The sequence below is a fragment of the Eretmochelys imbricata genome, chromosome 11, assembly GCF_965152235.1.
Source record: "Eretmochelys imbricata isolate rEreImb1 chromosome 11, rEreImb1.hap1, whole genome shotgun sequence".
Taxonomy (NCBI): Eukaryota; Metazoa; Chordata; order Testudines; family Cheloniidae; genus Eretmochelys; species Eretmochelys imbricata.
Genome location: NC_135582.1, coordinates 53,226,161 through 53,251,973, shown reverse-complemented (window position 1 = coordinate 53,251,973; position 25,813 = coordinate 53,226,161). Strand labels below are relative to the sequence as shown.

The window sequence follows — 25,813 nt, the reverse complement described above, 5'->3', positions numbered from 1 at the left end:
CCTTACTGCTGTCCAAATGGCCGGTGTATGGCTTCATGGGCCATGGAACAAGGGGTAGGCTGGGTCCCCCAGGAGAACTATAGGCATCTCAATGTCGTCAATGTTCATTTTGTGGTCTGGAAAGCAAGTCCCAGATTGCAGCTTTGTGAACAGACCCAAGTTCCTAAAGATGCATGCATCATGAACCTTTCCCGACCACCCTATGTTAAGGTCGGTGAAACGCCCCCCATAATCCACCAGCGCTTGCACCACAATTGAAAATTATCCCTTTTGGTTTACGTACTCTTTGGCAAGGTGGTCTGGTGCCAAGATGGGGATATGCGTGTCATCTATCGCCCCACCACAATTAGGGAACCACATCGTGGCAAAACCATCCACTATGTCCTGCACATTTCCCAGACTCACTATCCTTCGTAGCAGAAGTCGATTAATGGCCCTGCTCACTTGAAGCACAGCAGCTCCCACGGTTGATTTACCTACTCCAAATTGATTCCCCGCTGACCGGTAACTATCTGGTGTTGCAAGCTTCTAAATAGCAATCGCCACTCACTTCTCCACTGTCAGAGCAGCTCTCATTTTTGTGTTGCTGAACTGCAGGGCAGGGGAAAGCTCTGCACAAAATTCCTGGAAGGTGGCCTTCCGCATTTGAAAGTTCTGCAGCCACTGCCCATCATCCTGTACCTGCAAAACGATGCGGTCCCACCAGTCAGTGCTTGTTTCACAGGACCAGAAATGGAACTCAACAGACTGCAGCTGCTCTGTGACTGCCAGCAGCAACCGTGGATTGTTTTTTCAATGGCTTGCAGCAGGACGGCTTCCAAGACATTCCTATGTTCCGCATGGCGGACCCTACTTTGGCTCTGGAAATACGGCAGGAGAAGGTGCGAGGTGTTTGAGATGCTCACAGCAAGACTGCACAACTGAGCAGGTGCCATGCTTCTGGGGTTATGGCATACACGTGGCAGTTATAAGGTGCAAAAATCACTGGGTTGTTTGCCATTGATATGAGGGAGGGAGCACAGTGCATCATGGGATGCCAACGCAATGTTCCCATTTTCCTTTGCAACAATGTTTTGATCCCATGAGGCATTGCACAAACTTCCCAAAACACACTGTGGCAAGTTGCACTTTGGGATAGCTACCCACGATACCCTGTTTTGTGCATCGATGCAGGCACGGCTAATGAGGACCACTCCGTTGAGACAATGAGCACAGTGTGGCCACCCACAGTTGACTTACTTCAAAGGCTCAAGGTCGAATTTGATAAAGTCGACTTAATTTTGTAGCATAGACAAGCCCTAAGTAGCTGATCACAGTCAGTTTCAACACACATGCCTAGAGATGAGATTAATAGGATTTATCAGATGAACTTTTCCACTCACCATTTCTTTTTCATGATAGCATTCATGTAGTAAGGTGCCAAATGCATGAAAAAGTGTTGTTAGACACTTCAACACAGATATATAATTTATAATTATCAAATATAAGCTGTCGTCAATTTGGAAACAGACCAGACCTGACTAGCTCAGCAGGTGTTTCAGTTGCTTCCATTTTACAAGATTTGCTTGAAGGCTTTTATTCCCACATATGGTACACAAGACATTACAGGTCTGATCAATTCCCACTGAAGTTGATGGACGTCTCTCTCTTCAATGGAAGACAGATGGGATCTACATGAATCACTGTGCTAATTATACTCTCTAGTCCCCTGTGGGCAGCTCCTTGCATCCACATTGCCCCACTGAAGGGGGCCACAAGGGAGATCATTGTAAGATATGGTCCTATAGTAAAGGGATTATCAAAGAAGACTTTTTCATGCTTGTCGGCATTTAATAATTCTGTGCTTCCCAAGAGTTGGATTCCCTAAGAACACTAATTAGTCAAAGATCTTCCTTCTGAAGTCATTATGAAGGCAATAATATTTAATGGCAATATAAGCTGCAATACAGTCCATCTAATAGAGCATGTAACAGCATAAAAACAGGGTTGGTGAGGCCTTCCTCCCTATTGAGATTTATAGCATTACGTATTAGTATAGTTCAGAATTTTTCAAGCAATGAGTTGAAGGCTTGACATAATCACTCAGCTCACCTAGACAATGTGGTACAATTAGTTTCTACTTCTTAAAAAGAAGAGCCAGAACCTCTATCACTCTATTTGCAACATTCACATAGGAAATATTTTGGCATGACATGAACCCTAGAGCACAAAGGATTAAAAACTACACCCTTCAGAGGTTGCTTTATAGGTGAAAAGGAAAACAAAGAATTACAGAACTACTGTGTTGGCCTCCTTTTGACAAGATACAATATTTTAATCATGATAATTAGTTTGGCGTTTTATAGACAAAACAGATGAAAGTTCACATACTGTATTAGAGAAATATATTTTTTGGATGCAAAACATTTTCACTATTAGATGAAAAACAATACGCAAAGCCTGAATGATAAAAACTGTGTCGTCTGTATTTATGTTTTGGTGAATGCAACATTAAACAAACATAATATCTTTTGGCCTCAAACTTCTTTAGTTGCAAAATTTCAAAGTTAATGGGTAATAAGTTTGTAATAAACTCTTCCAAGCACAGCCTTAAAAGGTGATCTGCAAAGAAAATCAAATTTGCCCTGTCCCCTTTTTGCAGTCTATACAAAAAGGGTATTTTTGTACTGCTCCATTACTGTCAGCACAAACTAATGACTTCTTACTTTTTATTTATTTTTTAACAATTTCTCAGCAATAGAGTGCTACTCTGATAAGAAAATGACATACTTGGAATTTGATCACCACACCAAGCTCCCTCTCAGATAACAGCTTCAAGGATGGGCGATATATGGCTCCATAAACCTGACTTATCGACCCGTTAAGCAATACTTTTAAATAATCCTGGTCCATATTTCCAAATGCATTTTTACTTTGTTTTTTATACAATTCAGTACCAAAGAAAAAGTAACGACTTTTCCACCTCTTTATCACGTAACAAATACTGAGTTATAATTAAAAATAAACACTATCTCCTCATAACTCATCTCCCCTCTTTTTACTGCACATTTTGAATAAAGTGCCTGTGAAATGTTTTAAGTCAGTACCAAATGTAATACTCACAGTTACTTATAACTCCGCCAAGTGGATCACCTTTGAAATCAAACTCAATATCCATATACTTTCCCTGTGGAAACAATGGATTTTAAGAATGTTAGATTTGCCTAAGGAAAACCATTCCAGACCTTTTCAAAGTTGCTTGGTCATTTTAATGTACTACAGAGAAATTCAGTTGCTTCTTTGTGGTGTGTGTATTTAAGTTATAACAAATAGTAAATAAGTCTATGTAATAGCTTTTAAGATATTTTTATTATCCCTTTTGGGGATTTTTATGGTAACAGGCTATAATCTATAGAGGGTGCAGTTTTCTCATGCAGGTTAATAGGCTTTGTATTTTTTAAATTTGTAGAAATAATTGTGATTGTTTTTAAGACCCAAGTTTGTTATGCAGTCTTGGTTGCAGTGAGATGACCATCTCCAAAAGGGATACTTAATGGATCTGAGGAAAATGACAGGACTATTGGGGTATGAACTGCAGAGTGCACCGACGTGTTGTGATCATGTGTACGCTGCTGGCATGACTAAAAGGTACCTAGTTTGCATTAACATAATCCTCTTTCAAATGAGACTATGTTAACATGAACAAGGTTCCTTTCAGTTTGCTCCAGCAGCATACACACTGGGCAGTTAAGTCTGCAATACTTTGGTGCACTCTGCAGTTCACACCTGCAGAACAGTGTAGACATATAGTCTAAGAAAACAATACTTGCTACCTTTTAGGCATTACCAGACCTAGTAGATTGGGGAATTCAGGAACCTGTTTTTTTGGCCTTCCCGGATTAATTATACTGTTAAGAACAGAACTCCTTCTGGGTGTAGGTTCTTCCAGAAGTGTGGATCAGAGCACTCATAGGGTATTACATTCTTTGGGATTATTAAGGACTAGGATATGCTGTAGTTGCTGATGTGTTATACGAGTCTCTTGCCTTAATAAAGCTGCAGCCTTTTCCCACTAAGTTGTCTGCCTCATCACTCAGATGTTTGGGGCAAAGATTTGAGCAGCCTGTTACCACAGACTCAATTTAACTTTCAGCAGTACAAGTGTAGTCCCTCTCCTTGACGTCTGTTTGACTTTTCCACATCACAGAAGATCATTTCATTCTGTGCGTTACTTTAATTTGTGTGACAGGTGTTCAATTTAGTAACAGTTACTTTCAACAGCAACAGCAAGCCATGGACCCTTATTGTTTATGAAGTCAACGACAGTACAGCTCACGGGCAAACAGTTCAAGGATAATGCATTTTGGCAATAATTCAAAGAAACTCCAAATACATTCCCGTATAATGGATTATTCTGTTTCACCTCCCCCCAGTGCTTACTTAATGGAGCCAATGAGTTGAAAAGGAAGGTCTTGTGTTTACACATTTCCACTCATTTTACTTAGGACAACTTTTTCCATCACAGAGCAACATAAAATTGAGTATCATATTACACTCCTAAAGCACTGCCTTAAAGATACATTCTTATTTACAGGGTAACTTTGTCAGGATTGGTTTATTAAGTGTCTAGCTAAACAGTAACAAGTAACTTTTTTTCGCAATATTGGCAGCCATGTCATGGACAACACAGGACAGTACTTGTATTTTCTTGTTTGAAAAATTAATTTGGTACTGGTAAATTCAGGCTTTTTTCAAAATTACATTCAGTTTTTAAAGTAATTCAATCAGAGAATTACCACAATTCCAATTTTCCAATTACTGGACCAGCAGAATGTTCCCCAAAGAGCATTTTAGCTCTGGATTTAAAAGCAAGGTCTGAAGAGAGAAAGACAACTGGTTGTTCTCTCTCCCCCTTATATTCCTGATCTCCCAAATTCAACCTTCTACACTTCCCAACTCCTCGCCGTCTCTTCTTCCACTCCACCTTCCTTGTTTCATCCACATCACCTTTCAGGCACCTTTCCTTCCCAACCCCAAATACTCCAATATCCCGTAAACCTTGTACCTTGCCTCACTCCTGGAACGTCTTGCGACACTCTAGAGCCTACAGTGCCTGCGATAAAAACACTTTACTCCGTTCAATTCAGAAAAACCAACAGGGTCAATCGGAGGAGCAGTCAGAGCAGACTCAGCTGTGTGGAAGCAGCACAAGAATCTCTCACCAGCTACTGAGCAAGAGTTTGCGGGGGGTGGGGGGGTGGGGGTTTGGGAAGGCCTTCAACTGACAAAAGCAGCTCTCCAGCAACCCTAAGTTCTATCCAGGTGGAGGACCACAATATGAATGTGCCATCCTAACCAACTTTGGGGCTCAATTTAAAGCAATAAAGATATTCTAATGAATTTGAATTCAAAGTCAGCCCATGGAATTGTGGGATACTTTCAGCGGACACCCAGAGCACAAGTCCAGTGGGGTTGTGTCTACACTGCCAAGCAATAGGGCTTGAACCTTGCATCCTGGCTTAACTGAGGCTCGCACCCTCCACCCCGTGGGTCCTGGCACCCTGGGTCTGAGCCCTTGGTTAGCATGATTTTGTGTGTAGAAGGAAGGGGGATTAGGCTTGAGCCTGAGTTTGAACACTGGGTTTACACTGCTGTGTCAACACACCCTCTTTGTGGTTTTCTACTTTCAGCTCCTAAGAGAAATTTGGGGATGGGTGCTCAGTCTTTTGGGTCACCAAATATTTAGTTCCAGCTTATTAGTAGCAATAATATTTATTGCCAGTCGCCAGCTCCTATACAGTTTTGTTAGGGGGCTTATTCCTTCACCCACTTACTTCCCTGGTCCTTCTCGCATGAACAGAGAGCAACAGTACCCGAAGTCCAAAGGTGCAAACAATTTGAGATTTATTGGGGTGAACTTCCAGCAAGCATGATTCCAGTTTCCTTCCTTAGTGTCCCCCTTCCCAGCTCTGACACCACAGAGCCTTATACCTGTGTCCCTGTTCCCATTCCTACCCTTAGCCAAACATGATTCCAATTTCTGCACCCCCATTCCCTGTTCCCATTTCCCCCTTTAGCAAAACATGATTCCAATTTCCCCACCCCCATTCCCTGTTCCCATTTCCCCCCTACACACCCACCCACTTCTTGGTTGACTGCAGACTATATAGTAAAACTTGAGTTCTGCTTAGCTATACCTTAACCAATCATTTTCCTGAAATTTAACTAACCAATCCTAACATATTGTAACATGATTATTTAACCAATTATATCCCACCACCTTAATTAGTTTACACCCAGCAAAATTAATTATACAGCAGACAGGAACAATCGCAGAACCAAGACAGAGATTATACAGACAAACAATAGCAAAGTGGGAACGATCATGACAAAACAATACAGAAGTGAGGATTTCACATCCCAGCTATGGATAAGTGAGTTCTTGCCAGACAGGATGCTACCAAACTAAGTTTCCTTTTACATTTTCTAGGCACTTCCCTTTCTCTGGAGGTGATAGGAATACAATCCTGTCCTGATAGTGCCTAACAGCCCAATAGCACCTTATTTCAATGTGACTAGTTTGGAATGTGAGGATGTCACCGTTCGCTTCCCAGCTTATGGCTGCCTCTGCTGCTTAGCCAAAGATCTTAGCCTAAGCACAGGACCTCAGTCTGTCACAGTAAGAGAAGGACCTTACGCCGGCAGACAGTGATTTTGATTCTTTCTTTTATACCTCTATAACTAGCTAAGCGATAAGAATACACCTAAATTCTTAGAGTATAGGCCTTTACAGACAGGCCTGAATATCTATATCCTAACAAGTTTCACATTTGGTTTTATGCTGAAATCTTTCCTTAACAAGTTATTTGCAGAGTACAAATCTACTAACAGAAAACCAGAACAGCTAACGTGGTATTCATCGCAAAACTGAAGAGTAAACACATGTAGAAATTTCATGCCTGCAAAATGAATCTGAATTAAAGATGCAGAGTTAAAAAAAAAAAAGAAAAAAAGAAAGAGGGGAGATGATATCATGCAGTGATTAACTTGATAAATAGCACAATGCTCCTTGTCACATGACCGTTTAGGCAACCAACTGTGTCAGGAATAGCATCAAATCTAGCTGAGGTATAATTATGTTTCGTCCAGCCAGATAAGTGGCAACTCTCAAATTTAGCACTCTCTTGCATATTTTGGTTTTCAGTCTAATTTTATGTTAAAGTCAGAAAGCAACAAAAACTCTTACCAGGAGACTAAATGCATTTGTAGAACAGGAGTCACAACAAATCATGAATTAAGCAATTATTCAGAAGGGAGAGGTGAAATGTTCTATTGGGTCAAATGAAACATTAAATGCTGTACATCACAGAGCAATGTGGCTGGCTTCATAAGTAGTGCTATGACAAAAATGTTTTCCTTTCAAATGACATGGTCATTACTTTCTTACAAGAAAAGCTTCTCACATAAGATGAAAAAGAAAGGTGATCTAACACCCTCTCCCCTTTTGGGATTCAAGTTCAGCCTTGTAAAAATGTCATGAAAACCTACCAATGCTTGCAAAAGTATACTTGCCCTCCCTTAGTGCTGAAGATGATTTAAAAAATCTTTTAATCCTTCATTAATATTATTTGCCTTGGGCAAACAAAGGAATAGAATCTGACTTCGACTTTAGGAACATAAGCAGACAAGAGAACCAAGTTCCTCCCAACATACTGTCTTTTCATCTACTTACTAGGAAGAGCAATTATATAATGGGAATAACAACAACTCTGAAAAAGAGTCATTGCTGTTTACAGGTCTCACCTAACAGGAAATATCTGTTTTCTCGCTGTGCAAGTCCCAAATTACCACAGATCTAGCTCCTATGGTGGGTGTGGGGTAGTTTAAAGTATTCAGCAGAAATGTTGGTCTATTTAAAGGTTTCAGAGTAACAGCCGTGTTAGTCTGTATTCGCAAAAAGAAAAGGAGTACTTGTGGCACCTTAGAGACTAAATGCTCAAATAAATTGGTTAGTCTCCAAGGTGCCACAAGTACTCCTTTTGGTCTATTTAAATAGTTCCAGAGGTGAAAGATGCAGATGAAGAAAGATCCCTTATCCAAGTGATCCCTCTGCTTCTGCTCAAAGCCACTAACCAAGCAAGAGTTAGCCTAGCTCTAGAATGAAATGACTCTCCCACATGCATGCAGGTAATTAGGGAGCATGAGAGCTACGTGCCATTCCCCATGGGGCAGACTGAGTTTACAGAAACCTACAGTGCTGGGATGAGGCCTCCTATCCCTGATAAAAAGGATAGTTTTTGGATGTCTAGTTATATTTACACAGCAGCTAGACGGGTGCTTCCCAGTACAGGGTATAGAAACAGTAGCTCTGCTTAAGCTAGTCTGCTAAAAATGGCAGCGTGGCCACAGCAGCACCGGCAGCCACTCAGGCTAGCTGCCCAAGTACTTACCCACCAGTCAGGTGGGATTTCAAGTGGCCCTTTGCCTCCTGGTGTACAGCTTGATTCTAAAAGGAAGATAGACAGTGCCACATGGGTTACTCACTTGCTACAAAGCCGTAGAATTCTGGGAAGTGACTGATGGACTCATTTCCTCCTCAGAATAGGGATTAACCTCCACAGCAACAAACCCCTGCCTTCTGGAGAACCAGCTGGTGCTGGAGTAAGTTTTAAAAGCTTGCTGTGAAGCAGTAAGCGAAGGATCTACATGGGATCGGAGAAATTCTATGTCCCATGTTAAGGAGAAGGTCCGATGACATAATTTAAGGAAATACCAATAGATTCTAAGAATTTCAAGACATGACAAAATTTGGTTTGGAACAAGTTGACACAGTCCACTTAAATGTTTTCTTAATTAACACAGATTTTAAAAAATATACTGCAGATGAGCAATAATGCCTATTAGAACATCTACTCCAGACACGCATGATACTGCCCAGGCTTCTGTAACTACATAAAAATCTATCACACTCAAAACTTTGATAGGAATTATCTCCTTTACACTATATGTACGATCTTCTGTGCCTTGTACATATACTTACAAATCTAGAAGAGTTGTCATTTCTTACAGTTTTGGCATTTCCAAAAGCTGGTAGGAAAGAACAAAAAATAAATGAAACATGGTAAAAACATTTAAATACTAAAAAACAAGTCATGACTGTATGTTATGCAAAAACAAAAATAAACAAATCGATGCCTGATGGAAAACAAAGCACTGTCCTGTGTTTGAGACATCATTATCAGTTGCTGAAGATGGATTTATAAAAATCAGTTTAGTTGGAAGTTTTCTAACAATAAGAGCCAGTGAAGAAAAAACTTTCCCAACATTATGGTCAACGTGGTTTTGAACTATGCCTGGCAACTACCAGCTTACATCGTGCATGCAACATGAACTCAAAATAAACTGCAGGGCAAGTTAAGGAATTAGATTTCATCCTGTAAAGCTGTGTTTGTCAAATGGAAGTGTGTCACTCGCTATTATGAAATATAGTGCTCGTGCTCATTGCAGAAGGCTTTGAGCTAACTTGTCACAAAATATATATCTATACTTTCAGTACTCAAGTAAAGTTGACACTGAGTGAAAAAATATATGTTTCTCAGCTTTAACAAATTTGCATGGAGAGACTATTCTGCGTCAAAGAACTGGAGCCAAAAGACAGAGTTTGTTGCTCTTGGAGGCCAGGGTTAAAAGTGACAGAACTGTTTTAAAAAAAAAAACTTTATACAGTGGAATAAGTCACCTTTTTAACAAACATATAATTAAATACAGTGCTACACACGAGACTCATCTGTAATCATGCACAGAACTAAAAACAAACTTTCCATTATAAAGAATCAGAGACAGTTTTCTCCTAAATTCACTGTTTCTCATGTTAATTTACATTAGCAGTATAGTTAAAAAGCAGAGCATTCCCGTAAGATAACTTATGCAAACATAACATATTTCTGCCATTTTCTTGCATTACAGCTTAGTTTAAATGCAACTGCACATAAAGGCATAGAATATGATCTAAGTTGTAAAAAATCTAAAATGCAGCAGCTGGTACTTGGTCATAGCATGGTTACTGTTAATCATGGGAAGATATGGTGTCTTCTCTTTTACAGGAATGCAACCAAAAGCAGGACAACACAGCAACAGGCAGCACAAACAGCAATGCTAAATTCTCAAAAGAAGCAAGAAGTGCCCATACACATCATGATTATATAACATCATACTTTTAAGTCAGGGTTTCTCAAACGGCAGGTCCTGACCTCCCAAAAGAGGTGGATAGCTAACCCCACTTGGTACCAGATACTGTTTCAGCAGCACTAACAGGACAATTGCATGGTACACTGACAGATCTTGCCTGTGAGAGGACATTCATTATCTCTTAGCACATTTCCTATTCCCCTCCCATAGTAAATTTTATGTCCTCTTCCTTCCTTCACTTCCATTTGCATGCCTTTTTCCATAATGCCTCAATACACAGAATCCCACTTTGTTTGCAAAAAGAGAACCCACTGATGGACACGGAATTATATCATAATAATTAAAGAATACGGAGAGAAAATAACTTGAACACTGCATGTAATCTGGTCAGCAAGGTGAAATTATTATAGATTAGACTATAACACTTCCTTGTATGAATGTATTGTTCTATCTTAATAGGGGGCCATCGGAAGGGCTAGCAGGGAGACAAGACAATGAATCTAGATAAGCAACCTTCAAACAAACTCTTGGGGGTAGGGGGAGGCAGCAATTACAACACAACAGCGAAACTATTAACTTCATGGCTCCCTATGTCTCCAAGGAAGATGCAAGTCTTGCTTTCCCAGGGTAGGAGCCCAGAGAGCAAAAAAATACTGAACAGTTAAAAAGCCCTTGTCAGGAGAGGGCTGGGGGAGTCAATTGTGAGGGGCTATCAGGGGAACAGGGGTGGACACAGTGAGCAGCTCTACAGAGAAGTCAAAGAGTTAGATCTTTCTCCAGATCCAGGGACAGGCAAGCCTTAGGAAAAGAGAGGCAAGCATATATCCTGGTTTATTGTTTTTAACATCTGTTGTCTCTGAAATCAGGGTGGATAACGTGCTTGTTAACAGCAAAAATGTTGAGAGAGAGAGAGAGAACCCTATTGTCCCTCTGCAAATTTGTGTACACAGTCAATCCCTTACCTCTCTCTAAAAGCGCAAAGTTTCAAAAAGTTCAATGAATAGAAGATTGGTGGGGGCAGAATAGATCTGGACAAGGAGAAGAAGTCTGGAGATAAATGTGAGAAGGGAGGGACAGGCAGTAGAAACAAAAGTGAAACTGTTTGAGCACCATATTCCAGAAGTCTTGAGGTCTTTCTGAGTGTAGCCTTCATTGATTTGAGATCTACCATACCATTCTCTCACTAGAAGGGAAAACTTATAATGGCAGCAGGCCCTAAAAGAGACCCAGTTTGGGAATATTTTAATGAAGTTCCTCTGCCTGTGGGTAAGACAGGCATGCATGCAAAATGCAAACAATGCAACAAAGAAATGCAAGGTCTGGTTGCCTAAATAAAACAACGTCATGGGAAGTCTTGCTTGTTTTGTTAAAATATTATATGTTTGCTGTTGAAGAAAAAATCCAGAATACATAACGTCGTTGTTTTAGTTAAATAAAACAATTTAAATGTCTGTCTGGTGATGTTCTCCTCCTAATACAGCAAGGCAAGAAAATCCTCCAAATATTAATGATTAACCTGTTGAATTGGAGATAGTTCACCTCCCAATGGTTTCATAAATATCTGCTTCAATTACCTTTGGTAAATGAAATAACCAAACAATCATTCATTTTCTGATATAGCTGTAAAACTAATCTGAAAAGTTTTCTAAATAAATCACTTAAAAATATATAGTGTGTACCTTCTAAAAATGAAACCTACATCTATCTCTGAGTAGTGAAGAATATATATTAAGGTTATAACAACCAACAAGAATGCACTTTTATGTAGAAATCCATGATTACATCAAGTTTTCCTGACCAGTGATTTAAATCACCCTGTCTAAAATCCTTTTGTTCTAAATAAATACTTGGCTTTATAAGGCTGTTTGGTCACTCATTACCACTCCCATAGCTCCCTAAGAGAAACAAACTGCAGACAGAAAAGGAGTACTTGTGGCACCTTAGAGACTAACAAATTTATTTGAGCAGACGCTCTGAACCCAAGGTACGCAGATCTACTAAGTTAATCATGGTTGATCACAGCAGACTGCAGTCGGAGAGTGAAAGACTAGCAGGTGACAGCTAGATACCTGAGACACATTCACAAAGAAATCAGAAGGGAACAAAAGTGCAGTTAGCCCAGAAGCTGACATCCTCATTTGCTTCCTTACTAAAAACCCACTCTTTCAGTATTGCCAATAAAGAATCAATTTAAACAAAAATAGTTCTATTTAAAAAGAACCTTCCACAGCTGAATAATTGTAAGGCTTATTTCTGGAATCCTATAAAGCACCAACTATGCTTTCAGATACTGTAAATAACAAAGCCAGCTGACCTGGTAGGAGGATGCAGTACAGGAAGCAATGTATTTTCTACACGCATTATTAGATCCTTACCTTCAAGCACTGGATTTGACTGTAAAAGTTGTTCTTTTACTTGATTAACTTCTGCTCCTTTTCCACAAACAGCTGCTACATAAGACATAACAAGCTTGCTGGCCTCTGAGGGGTGTAGATTAGAGGATAAAAAAAGATCAAAGTGAGAAATAGTCCTGAAAACTGGCACAAATATTTTATTTATTATGCAAATATTTTATTTATTATGCAGGCTTGTGTACCTTAACATTTTTACCATTCCAGCAGGAGTTAAAGACCCCAGTCCTCCTCCACATATCTCTTTCTTCTTGCTACTACTCAGGCCCTGATGGTGTGATGAGGCCCATGCACTCAGACCCCTGTGCGCACATTGAGACCTAATGATTTCAATGGCCTGGACCCAAGCAAAACGATGCTGAACACTAGTGAACCAAGCATATATAGGTTCTTTTCCATTCGGCTTGAGTAAAAGTGACTCAACAAGCTAACAGTATGAAAAATCATCTGCAACATGTCAGGCTACGGACAATGGGCCTTAACATTGCAAAATGCAAAAGCCAAATAAAACTACTAAATCAATCAGTCAGTCATTAGATTTAGTAGATTTATTTGGCTTTTGCATATTATATATCAAATCACACACGTACACACACATCACATAACGGTAGCTATAAAAGTCTAAATAAGTAATTAATGCAGTCTATTTTAAAACAGATTACAGAATACAAACCATTAATTTAGTCAATGAACATAATTTCACTGTGTTAATTTTAACATAAGCAAGTTTGAACAAGTTCTGAAATTGTTAAAATCCCAGTTATGTAAACATCAAATCAGTGTCAATGACCCATCCAAATAATATAAGTAAAGATTACATAAAATAAATAGTCTGGATCTTATGATAATATTGTTTAGCAAAGAAAGCAGCTGTGACAGGAGCTGAGCAAGTAAGGTTTAAAACAGGTATGCAGTGTTTAATATGATGCAAGATTGCCCAATTTGGGGTAACTCACAGGATATGCATTAATACAACTTTAAATACAACATAATTACTAACAGCAGGAATCCCACTCAAATCAATACAATGATCATAAAAACTCATTTACTTTCTCCTTTCAAAGATCTGGTACATATTTAAGGGTCTGATTTCAGCAAAGAACAAACAAACGAACGTTTCTCCTTGAATTTTGATGCTCTTCTGTTTAAGCAAAATTTGCTTAGTATTAACTGGTTGTTTCTGTCCCTAAGTTGAATTCAGCAAACAGACACAGATATGTATGGCAGGCCTGTGCCCAGGGCCTCATCTCCTGGAATCACATGAGTTCAGCAGAATCTCAGCTTTCATTTTTACAAAGGTTCCCAGCCCTCACCGGTTGCAAAGAAAAGCGTGAAAATGGGACCCAAGTCAAACCAATGCAGTGATGCCTACCCCAGTCCGCCAATAGCCTGAAACAATAGCTCTTTCCAGAAGGTATCCTCTACAATTGACACTGCTCTTGCCAACCCTGCCAATACCACAGCAACATTGGAAAGTATTGGGAGAGGGGATGATGGGGAAAGTGGGGGACAGGGGCGCACAGGCTGCTATTCCAGATGGAAAGGAGAGCAATTGCCATCACCCCAGCGTCTGCGGTGCGGGAGCAAGACTCTAGCACACAGACTAGAGTGACTAGACAGAAAGTGTGAAAAATCAGGACAGGGGATGGAGGGGTAATAGATGCAAAAAGCCCCAAATATCGGGACTGTCCCTATAAAATCGGGACATCTGGTCACCCTAACACAGACAGTTACACCGTCTGCTTCAACCACAGCTTGCCTTTACAAGGCTTCGCAAACACGTAATATTTCGAGATGTAGAGGTGTAAAATAAGATCAATCACAAAATTCTTCAGGATTTGGGGGCTATTTGGAGTATTTTTAATAGGCTAAAAAAGAGCAGGGCCATTTCTCCTTATAAACACTCCACAAAAAGCTCCATTTTCCTGAGTGACAGGTTTCAGAGGGCTAGCCATGTTAGTCTGTATCAGCAAAAACGAGGAGTCCTTGTCGCACCTTAGAGATTAACAAATTTATTTATTTCGCGGGCTATAACCCACCTCATCAGATGCATGGAGTGAAAAATACAGTAGGCAGGTATAAATATACAGCACATGAAAAGATGGGAGGTTCCTTACCAAGTGTGGGGCGGTCAGTGCTAATGAGGCCAGTTCAATCAGGGTGGATGTGGCCCATTCCCAACAGTTGACAAGAAGGTGTGAGTATCAACAGAGGGAAAATTACTTTTTGTAGTGACCCAGCCACTCCCAGTCTTTATACCCACCTGGGGAAGTGAAGAAACAGATTGACAGAGGCATAAGGGTACTGAGAAGTCACCTACTACAGGAGAGGCCCAACAAAGAAAATAACAGAACGCCACTAGCCATCACCTACAGCCCCCAACTAAAACCTCTCCCACGCATCATCAAGTATTACAACCTATCCTGACGGACGATCCCTCACTCTCACAGACCTTGGGATACAGGCTAGTCCTCGCTTACAGACAACACCCCAACCTGAAGCAAATACTCACAAGCAACTACACACCACACAATAGAAACACTAACTCAGGAACCAACCCCTGCAACAAACCCCGTTGCCAACTCTGTCCGCATATCTATTCAAGGGACACCATCATAGGACCTAACCACATCAGCCACACCATCAGGGGCTCGTTCACCTACACATCTACCAATGTGATATATGCCATCATGTGCCAGCAATACCCCTCTGCCATGTACATTGGCCAAACCGGACAGTCTCTATGCAAAAGAATAAATGGACACAAATCAGACATCAAAAATTTTAACATTCAAAAACCAGTAGGCGAGCACTTCAATCTCCCTGGACACTCAATAACAGACTTAAAAGTGCCCATTCTTCAACCAAAAAACTTCAAAAACAGACTTCAGTGAGAAACTGCCGAACTGAAATTAATTTTGAAACTTGACACCATCAAATTAGGCTTGAATAAAGACTGGGAGTGGCTAGGTCATTACAATAAGTAATTTTCCCTCTGTTGATACTCACACCTTCTTGTCAACTGTTGGGAATAAGCCACATCCACCCTGATCGAATTGGCCTCATTAGCACTGACCGCCGCTCCAATTTGGTAAGGCAACTCCCATCTTTGCCTGCCTACTGTATTTTTCACTCCATGCATTTGATGAAGTGGGTTATAGCCCAGGAAAACTTATGCCCAAATACATTGGTTAGTCTCTAAGGTGCCACAAGGACTCCTCATTGATTTTTCTGAGTGTCTCCCCTGTTACACCTGATGTACAGACAGGCAAACAAATTAGGGCAAAAATAAGAACTGACTTGAATCTTTGATGGTCAACAAAATTCAGGTACTTTTTTTAAAAAAATGTACATGCTTCTGCATGTCCTACTTGCAGATTAGAATAAAAACAGAAGTATCAAAATACATGAAAAGCTATTCTCTTGGTCTCTTATTCCAGTCTGCCTCAACCCACTATGTACCAGAAACATAATGAAACTCCCAATCAGCTTTCTAGCCAAAGAAGTCTGGATAATTTTGGATATACATCCAAACTTTTACTTTATTTCAACATATGAGAAAAACCTATGCAAGTCTCCAAGTACCTTTGACAGATTAGAAATATTAGGACAAAAAAAGCAGTAGCAAGACATCCTCTTTGTACAAGAAAATGCAATCCACAAAACCAAGAATATTTCCACACCTTGGGGAAACCCATGAGAATGCCACCAGAGCAAATACTCCTGTCTGTCCAAATATTCTTCTCACAGAGATCTCAGAAAGGACAAAACATCTGCAACACAATCCTGTCTACTACACACACTCAAGTCTACAAGACAGTTGACACCACCTCATGGTCAATGGTATGAAAGGCTTCTGATAGATCTAATAATACCAGCATAATCATTCTCCAAATCTTAACCAAAACCAAAAGATATCAGCGTCAAGTGATGTTTTTTAGCAAATGTTGAACAAGTCTTTTCAATGCTACATGTTAACTTCATATTAATACCTTTTATACATCGGAAAGGGAAGCCATATTGGAGGTGAAAGCAATCCATTTATTTAACTACACTTATTTTCCCAAAAAACTAAAAAGAGGCTGATCTAAAGAGTTGACTTAATGCAGTAATATGAATCTGTCATAGAAAACGTATGAGCAGAAGTGGCTGATGAGCTAAGGGATAAAGACTGATTTAAATCTAGACTTGCTGTCTGAACACATGCTCAGGTTAGGGTTGCCAATTTTGGTTGGACGTATTCCTGGAGGTTTCATCACAGGACAATCTTTAATTAAAGATTATTTTTTAATTCCTGGAGACTCCTGGACAATCCTAGGCAACCCTAGCTCAGCTGTTAAGTGGAATGATATTCTGTTTCTACATGGACGTTCTTAAGAGTCTCAACCTTAGGCTCTAATTTCCCTCCCCCGTGAGTTGGGTGGGTGGAATGCTTGCAATCTTTCTGGGTGAAAAAGAGCTTTTGGCAGTTGGACTAGTGATCAGATGAGGTAGGACACGCGAGTTGGAGCTTCATGCCCATCCTCCACAAAAAAGATCCCTCAGTGCTGAAGGAGCCATTTTCAGTGGAGCAGTAGAAGGGGAATGGAGACAAGAAATGGAAAACTGTCAGGCCTTTCTGTGGAGAATAAAGTACTGTGTATCTCTCTGTTTACAAAGCACCCATTCTGTATGGTATGAAGGCAGTAGCAGGGCATTACAAATGATTGTGTCCCTTTTTTATCTGTTCAGTTTTAAAACAAAACAAGTTAAGAGTTGTTTCAGGTTTTACGCTTCCCTCCCAAATCTCCTGAGCCAATCAGTTTTTCTCCCCGCCCTGTTGGGTTAGACCTTCGCAAAAACAGGGGAAAGCTATGAAACTGGTTACATACAAAGTGCTGCTGAAAGCACAAAATAAACAAATATTCTCTCTAATCTCTTCCAGTTATTGTAGTCCAAAAGGATCCACTTGAAACAGCAGGGAAGAAATTACTGAGACAAACATGATTTTTTTGTCGGCAGCATCCCCTAAAGGATCACAGCTAGGTTTAAACTGGACAGTAGCTGTGAGGAAATGGAAGATCTTTACCATGGATCAAAGGCTCCTAATGATGCTGAGACAATCAGGCTGATGTGCAGCAGTGAAATAAGAGACTACTCTGCATGCTTAAGTGTTCCTCAGCTATCTGATCTGACAAATCTCCCTAAACAGTCCAAATTCTTTGGGAAGGGCTACTCAAGCTTTGAGTGAAAAAAAGAACTAAAGCAGCAAATAAGTGAATGTAATGTAATTTAGGGTAAGTGTGCACTTTCTGATGACATCAGGATAAATCCGGAGCAATATAATATATATATATTATATATATCACTAAAGAATTCCTTTCAACTATTAATGAAGTTTGAACTACTGTGCAGTGAACTTGTTTTAAGGGAATTTAAGATTATTTTTAATATGCTTATTTACTCAGTAGACCACCCATCACAGAACTGGAAAAGGAAAGAATTACAGAATGTCAAAGCCTCTCATTCAGGATTCACAAAAGGGGCAATAAAGAAAAGGACATAACTTTTGAGAATGCACATTAAGAATACTAAGGTGCAAAACCCTTCCAACCCTATGTCCCCCAAATGAAGCAACTCTCTATGCAGTCTTACAATATGTACACTTGGTCGTTTAATTTTCCACCAATTTTACTTTTGTTTACTGGATGCATAATAAGCCATTAGTCTTCCTGCCTTCAGAAACAATCGCTCAGATGATGTAGAAACAAATTTAAGTGTTCTGTACCTGCTGTTTCTTTTCCTCAGCAGCTCTATTAAATTGCTATTTGAGACTATAATGCAATTGATTTTTTTTTAAATGAGCTTTCAAGGTGAACAGTTATGAAAGTGACATTTACCCCCACACAATTCCATACTTTTCAATGAACTGAGAATTTTCTCAAATTATTCCAGCTTTGCTTGAGAGAAATGCAGTTATCTTGTACGCTTGCCAGTGTACTAAGTGTAGCTGAGCACAGCATGAGAGATTTCATTTCCAAAGCCATCACCATTATGGTTTTTATATAAATAGTGTATGAAATTAAAAGTCCTATATTTAAAGGCTTTAGTGAATGCTTTCCAGGGTTTTCAACCAATCCCAAAACGGCAGGGGAGGTCCAGTTTTCACAGGCTTGGAGTGTATTCTGCAAGGCAAGTGAATCCTGAATTTATTTTGACATTTGCAATATAGCGTCACCAAAAGGATGATTTGCACATCGATATCATGACATCGCACCAGTACAATGGAATTGCATTTATGCAACAACACTCAATGCAATGTCACACCTGCACTAACACATATCATGATGCAATTAGTTTACTGCATGGAGCAACTGCAAAGAGACAACTCCAACACCCTCTCATATTTTTGGAGGGGAGCATGGAGAAGACAAAGCTGTATATTACCTGTTTTTCCAGCTCCACTCTCTCCAGTAATAAGAATACACTGATCTTTATCCTGGTCCCTGAGGGATCTGTATGCTTCATCTGACAGAGCAAAGCTGTAAAGTAAAAGATGATGAATTTAGCAGAGAAATAAGCAAATGTCATCAAGACTATATATATATATCATCAAGACATTACTGTAATTATGAAATAAATCAGTAATCACGAACATCCATGTTAGACTTTCTTGGCTCATAGGATTCCAAAGAAGCTTCAGTTCTCCATTCATCACTTGGTATAGTGCTTAGGAAGCTACATAGCATTGTTTTAATGCTATCTGAACCTCAAGGACATATTTTATATATATATAAATTATATATATATATATATAAAATATGTCCTTGAGGTTCAGATAGCATTAAAACAATGCTATGTAGCTTCCTAAGCACTATACCAAGTGATAAATGGAGAACTGAAGCTTCTTTGGAATCCTATGAGCCAAGAAAGTCTAACATGGATGTTCGTGATTACTGATTTATTTCATAATTACAGTTCTAGAATGGGCCTGGGAAAGAAACAGAAGTTACTTCCCTCCACCACACTCTTTTAGAGACTCATTAAAGCCTTCAGAATTTGCAGACATACATCCGTCCATGTAAGTATTCATTTAGCTGCCACTATAAGAAATGCCAGTATTTTCAGAGTCAAGTAACAACGTAAGTTTACAACCCACAATCAAAGCACTGCAATGAGATATTGTATCAACTTGTTATTTCAACTATATTTGTGGTTAGAATTTATCTTATTCATATCACTACTAACATGCAAGAAGGGGGTTGATGCTCTGCTCTTCCACTGAGAGGAAGATGCTTCAGGCAGGAAATCAGTCAAACCTCCATTGTGATCTTATACTTTCCCCTGGCACATACTTCCCCAATTCCACTCCTTCATTCAAGCAAATTTCCTCCAAACCACTGCATGTTATATTCCAAAACAATTTCCCCTCTAAAGAAGTGGGATAAACCCTTAAAAATCTTATTAAAATATTATGAATATAATTTGAATGGTTAAAGTACACACGGCATGTTTAAAACATTAACTATCAGTCCGTGGCTTGTCATTGTTCCTCGGCATATTTTCACGTTTTCTGATTAGCTGAATTACTGACATTTGGAAACCAAATTTAGGGTGGCGTTACATAATTTGGAGCTAAAAAACAGATTAAGAATTGACATCATCTTCTCTGCACTAGCAGAGACTTCAGGCCTACTATACAGGAACATACACACACACAGGCCACGAGACAAAATCATAGCAATTTGTCGGACAATTTGGATCTTTGGCTGACAATGAAACTGTATACAGCACATCATACAGTGCTATTAAGAGTGCTATCTATTGTACTGCCAACATTATTTCCTGCAGCACGTGGTTGTTCCCTGAAGATCTCATTCAAGTGCTAACTAGGCCTGATCTTGCTTAGTTTATAACATTAGACACAGCTCAAGATGGTTTGGAAACATCCATGCCCAACAAGACGCAGAAACAAGACGCTAACTGGTAACTCATATTTAAGAACAGATTGATGCACTAGCCACTTTAACCACAGCAAACCAAAGATGTCCAACTCCTCTTGATGTATCTGGCATTGATGAGGAGATTCCTAAAACTTTTAATTCTGCTCTGGAGACCCATTCATCTTTAGAATTTGAACTCAATGATTCAACTAGATGTGAAAATTGTTTAAAGTACAAGAAAGTAGAGAGCTCTAATGTGTTTAACACTGAAATAGAGTTGATTTGCGATATGGCCAGCATGTAACAACAGTAGCAAAGAAAAGACTCCACTGCTGCCGAGAGACCATGATGCAATTCCTGGCAGCAGCCCTATTGTCACGTATCCAAAGTACAGTTGCTAGATTCACAAGATTCTCTGGTAGGACACATTCAGGAAGAGAATAATATTCCTTAAAGGTGCTGCAGATACACTTGCAAAGTTGAGAGTGTAACACATGCCTCTTAGACTTATCTGTGTAAATATGTTCATCATAGTTAATTTTAAGCAACATTCTTTCAAAGCAACCTGTGAGGGAAGAAGCAAAATGGGCCAAGGGCCTTCAGGCAGCAGTAGGGGTCCAGGGAGGGGGCAGGGAAGAGATCACAGAATCATAGAACTGGAAGGGACCCCAAGAGGTCATCTAGTCCAGTCCCCTGCACTCAGGGCAGGACTAAGTATTATCTAGACCAGTGCTTCTCAAGCTATCTGATGTGAGGGACCGGCAACTTTTTTTTTTTCTAATGTGCGCGCAAACCGGCAGCCGATGGCTCATGGACTGGCACCAGACCGCAGACCACCACTTTGAGTAGCACTGATCTAGACCATGTCCCTGACAAGTGTTTGTCCAACCTGCTCTTAAAAATCCCCAATGATGGAGATTCTACAACCTCCCTAAGCAATTTATTCCAGTGCTTAAATATTCTGACAGTTAGGAAATTTTTCCTAATGTCCAAACTAAACTGCCCTTGCTGCAATTTAAACCCATTGCTTCTTGTCCTATCCTCAGAGGTTAAGAACAACAATTTTTCTCCCGCCTCCTTGTAACAACCTTTTATGTACTTGAAAACTGTTATGTCCCCTCTCAGTCTTCGCTTCTCCAGAGACTGAACAAACCCAATTTTTTCAATCTTCCTTCAGAGGTCATGTTTTCTAGACCTTTAATCATTTCTGTTGCTCTTCTCTGGATTTTCTCCAATTTGTCCACATCTTTCCTGAAATGTGGCGCCCAAAACTGGACACAATACTCCAGCTGAGGCCTAATCAGCACGGAGTAGAACTGAAGAATTATTTTTTGTGTCTTGCTTACAATACTCCTGCTAATACATCCCAGAATGATGCTTGCTTTTTTTGCAACAGCGTTACACTGTTGAATCATATTTATCTTGTAATCCACTATAACCCCTAGATCCCTTTCCACAGTACTCCTTCCCAGGCAGATGGGATATTAACAACTCAAGCTGTGGTTTCCATGGGTTTGTTTCTGGAAGATAGCTTTCATATAAACACTACAGTGTCATTTTTTAAGTGAAGTCACAGAATGGTTAGCTCACCAAGCCCATCCAGCCATAGAATCCAGGGCCGTTTGTCCTTCAAACTGTCTCATCCATCATCTCCAAGAATACCACCCCAGCACAAACAAATTGGTATTTCTACTACTGAAGTACCAGGTTTGCAAACATCAGTCCTCACTTGACACAGGGGGGCTGGAACAATTTGTATAGTGGGGGTGCTGAGAGCCACTGAAGCAAACTGTAAACAGTGTATATAATGGAAACTACTTTGAGCCAGTGGGTGTAGCAGCATCACCAGCACCCCTAGTTCCAGCACCTCTGCTTGACAGTATTACACCAGAAAACAGTGTGGAGACCTCATCGGCAATTTTAGGGCAACCAACACTTTCCTAATTCATATCTTGAATGTGTCACCTTAAAATCATTCACCTCTAACAAGGCTACTGAATTCTCTAGTGCTGAAATGCCACTATCACTAGCCCTACATGGATTGTACAGCATTAGTGATTGTCTTCAAACACACACAATCAATCACCTCAGAAGAACAATTCAGAAGCAACGAAGTCTTTCTTCACACGGAAACTTGAAGTATAAGGTCATAAACAACCAACAGAAATTTAAAAGAAAGGAAAACAGTCATTTTTATCCAAATCACCTGGCCTTGCATAATTCAGCCAGGGCTGTTGTGTGTTTATTTGGAATGTTTTCTTTTTCTGAGGAAACCTCACCACTATACAATGCTGGAAAGCCTAATACAATCTTCAAATAGCATATCAAAGAGTATATCCAGACACACAAGACAAATCAAGTTCACTTACACTGACAAAAAATTCACACACACAGTTAATAAAACTTTCCTCATGCAAGTTATATGTTTACCCTAAAGTTCAGGCTATGCCTTTCACAAATTTAGTTCTAGAAGGCATAGCCCAGGAAGTGTTTTAGTAGCAAGCCTTTTAAAGAATTTTCTGCATTCGTGGCACTGCCTACACAGAATTAGTGCCATCTGTGTCAGAGTTTGGAACATAAATGTTTATTTAAAATAAAAAAAGCAACAGATTCACCCATCATGTCTAATTTAACAATACACCATTATTGTAGAGTATTTTATACATTTTCTATCTTCTTCTTGCTGTGTAATAAAAATTAGATCCCTACCCCTTTCCAGGTACATCCTCTATTCGTTATAAATTATTAAAAATGGTCTCATGCTCTGTAAAAACAGATCTCAGTTTAGTTTTTATCATAATTTAACGACCACAAATAATCCTTCTACTTCTCCTTTTCTTTTGGTAGCACTAACGTGTACTCCTCAGTGATGTCAACATTCATAAACCTAAACCACATGCCACTCTTCTGAGCCACCATATAATTACAGAACCTAAATAGATCTTTAGAGTAGTTCTTAGCTAAAAGACAGTTGTGAACCGTATGATTTGAATTATTTTATGAGTGTGTCAGCAATGTCATTTACCACACTTTATTATAAACTCTTCTTTCATTTGTAAGTTTTAATATAAAAGTCAACCATGTTATTCTCCTACCACATCAAGGATACAATATTTACTGAAGTTCTCCCTTAGTTGAGATCTAAGTATAGGAACAATTTGAATCCTAAATGCTACCCATATCTAGATCAATCACGACGTTCCTTGTTCTATAGCCCTAGTACTTTTCATAGCACAAAGTGTTTAGGCTGTGTACTTTCAAACAACTGGAATTATCACTGATTTTGAAAAGTTTGTTTTGACCCCAGTATTTTGTTTTGTTTTCTTTACATCCATTTCATAGAATCATAGGATATCACGGTTGGAAGGGACCTCAGAAGGTCATCTAATCCAACCCCCTGCTCAAAGCAGGACCAATCCCCAATTTTTGCCCCGGGTCCCTAAATGGCCCCCTCAAGGATTGAACTCACAACTCTGTGTTTTTATGCTGGAGTACACGTTCACTGAGGACTTGCTAATCAGAGAAATAAAACTAAAGAACATAAATATCTGAAAGTTAATCACTACATTGAGACTACATCCATGAATGCAAAAAGCATTGACAATCTTCATTCCCCTACCAAGCTCTATGCTCCACTTTTACTTGCAAGTTTCAGAGTACTTGCAAGGAATTTTCAATTTTAACTACAATGCATTACTGCCCACCTCCACCAACTATTGTCTTCTATCCCCATCCGTAGTACTCAGCTTTCCCTTGCTTCCCTCCCTCCAGTCTCTTAGACATCATCCTTTTAGCAAAGGACACTTAGGGCCTGATTTAAAATCCCAACAGGCACCTTTCCAAATTTGGCCTTTAATGACTGTATCCTGTCTCTTCCTGCCTCCAAACTTTTATTCCCTTCCCAGCAGTAATCACTCACCACCTACCTGAGTGCTCAAGATTGCCACCACTGCCCCCCCTCTAAATTCCTTTGCTCTTGTTTTCATAACAATCATCTGTCATCTTCCCTTTCTTAGCAAAACCTAGAAAAATGTCATGATTTAAATAAAACAATGTCATTGTTTAAATAAAAATAGTCATTGTTTGTTTAAATACCACTCCCACAACAACTTCTTTGATCATTTTCATTCTGGCATCTGTCCCTTTCACAATAGTAAAATACCCTTCTACATGTGGTTAACCACCATGGACTAGCTGATGATTTTCTCTCACCTCAGCACTAACCAGGGCCGGCTCCAGCTTTTTTGCCGCCCCAAGCGGCGAAGAAGAAAAAAAAAGAAAAACCCAATTGAGCTGCCGCCGAAGTGGAAGAGACAGAATGAAGGACTCGCCACTGAATTGCCGCCAAAGACCCGGACGTGCTGCCCCAGGCATCTGCTTCCTTGGCTGGTGCCTGGAGCTGGCTCTGGCACTAGCTACTCTTTCCTCATCCTTCTTAGTCCTCAAGGTTTGTCTTCGTAATTCCCCCACCTTATCTCTTCCCCTGCTTGCAGTTACTTAGAATGTTCCCCATGCTAATCAGACAGCAGTGTCTTCTGTTTCCTTGTCTCTCCACAGGAGGTGGCAGATCCTCCCCTCCAAGCTGCCTCCACCATCTGGAATAGACTCCATGTCTCTGAGCCTAACTGAATCCTTGATTCTTTTCAGATCCCATGTTAAGGCCTATTGCTTTGTCTTGGAATGTAACTTCTAACTCATTCTCTACTTTAAAAAAATTCTATTTTTTGAGTCTTCCAATTTACTTATACTTAGTCACTCTCCTTGGAACTCAGCCATTGTAATCCTCTTCTACCCCACCACAGATAAGCATATTGCCAGGCTATACTGTAAACGATATGCAGTTAATTATATTTGCACATGTAGAGGATAATCTGTTTGATATTTTTATGTTAATACAGAAGTATTAATAAATTAGTAAATTGTAATTTATCAAGTTTGAGTAAAATTCAGAGTAACATTCATTATTTCCTTGCTGCCACAACATCTAAATGGATACCAATCAGAGAGAGATTCAAAGAAAACAACAATTGCAAACAAATCAGCGCTTCTCTCCCACTCTGAGTTGGGGAAAACAACAAAACCCAGCTGGGTATCAAGAATCTCAGTGCCTTTAAAGACTGGGATCAACATGGAAGAGTGCTGTGTAAATCGTTTTTGAAATTTTATTTTGCTAAACATTACTCTATTTTTGGGAAGGGAATGAAGCTATTCAGCTATCCAGGTTTAAAAAAATACTATCACCATGTATTAAAAAGGTATTCGCTTATATGTACTGAAATATCATTTAATCTTAATTGCCCTAAAATAAAATGC

The 25,813-nt window shown here is 39.7% G+C and overlaps 1 protein-coding gene across 4 annotated transcripts in view; it reads right to left on the bottom strand.

The window, feature by feature from the left end:
• The window catches only part of MYO1B (myosin IB), a 149,990-nt gene that overhangs the window by 73,873 nt on the left and 50,304 nt on the right, over positions 1-25,813 (bottom strand). For all 4 annotated transcript variants that reach the window (XM_077829809.1, XM_077829811.1, XM_077829810.1 and 1 more), the window contains exons 3-6: positions 19,005-19,099; positions 12,543-12,647; positions 9,020-9,066; positions 3,103-3,166 (exon numbers count right to left, since the gene is read on the bottom strand). In XM_077829809.1, coding sequence (XP_077685935.1) covers positions 3,103-3,166; positions 9,020-9,066; positions 12,543-12,647; positions 19,005-19,099 — 311 coding nt within the window. The remainder of the gene's footprint in view (positions 1-3,102; positions 3,167-9,019; positions 9,067-12,542; positions 12,648-19,004; positions 19,100-25,813) is intronic.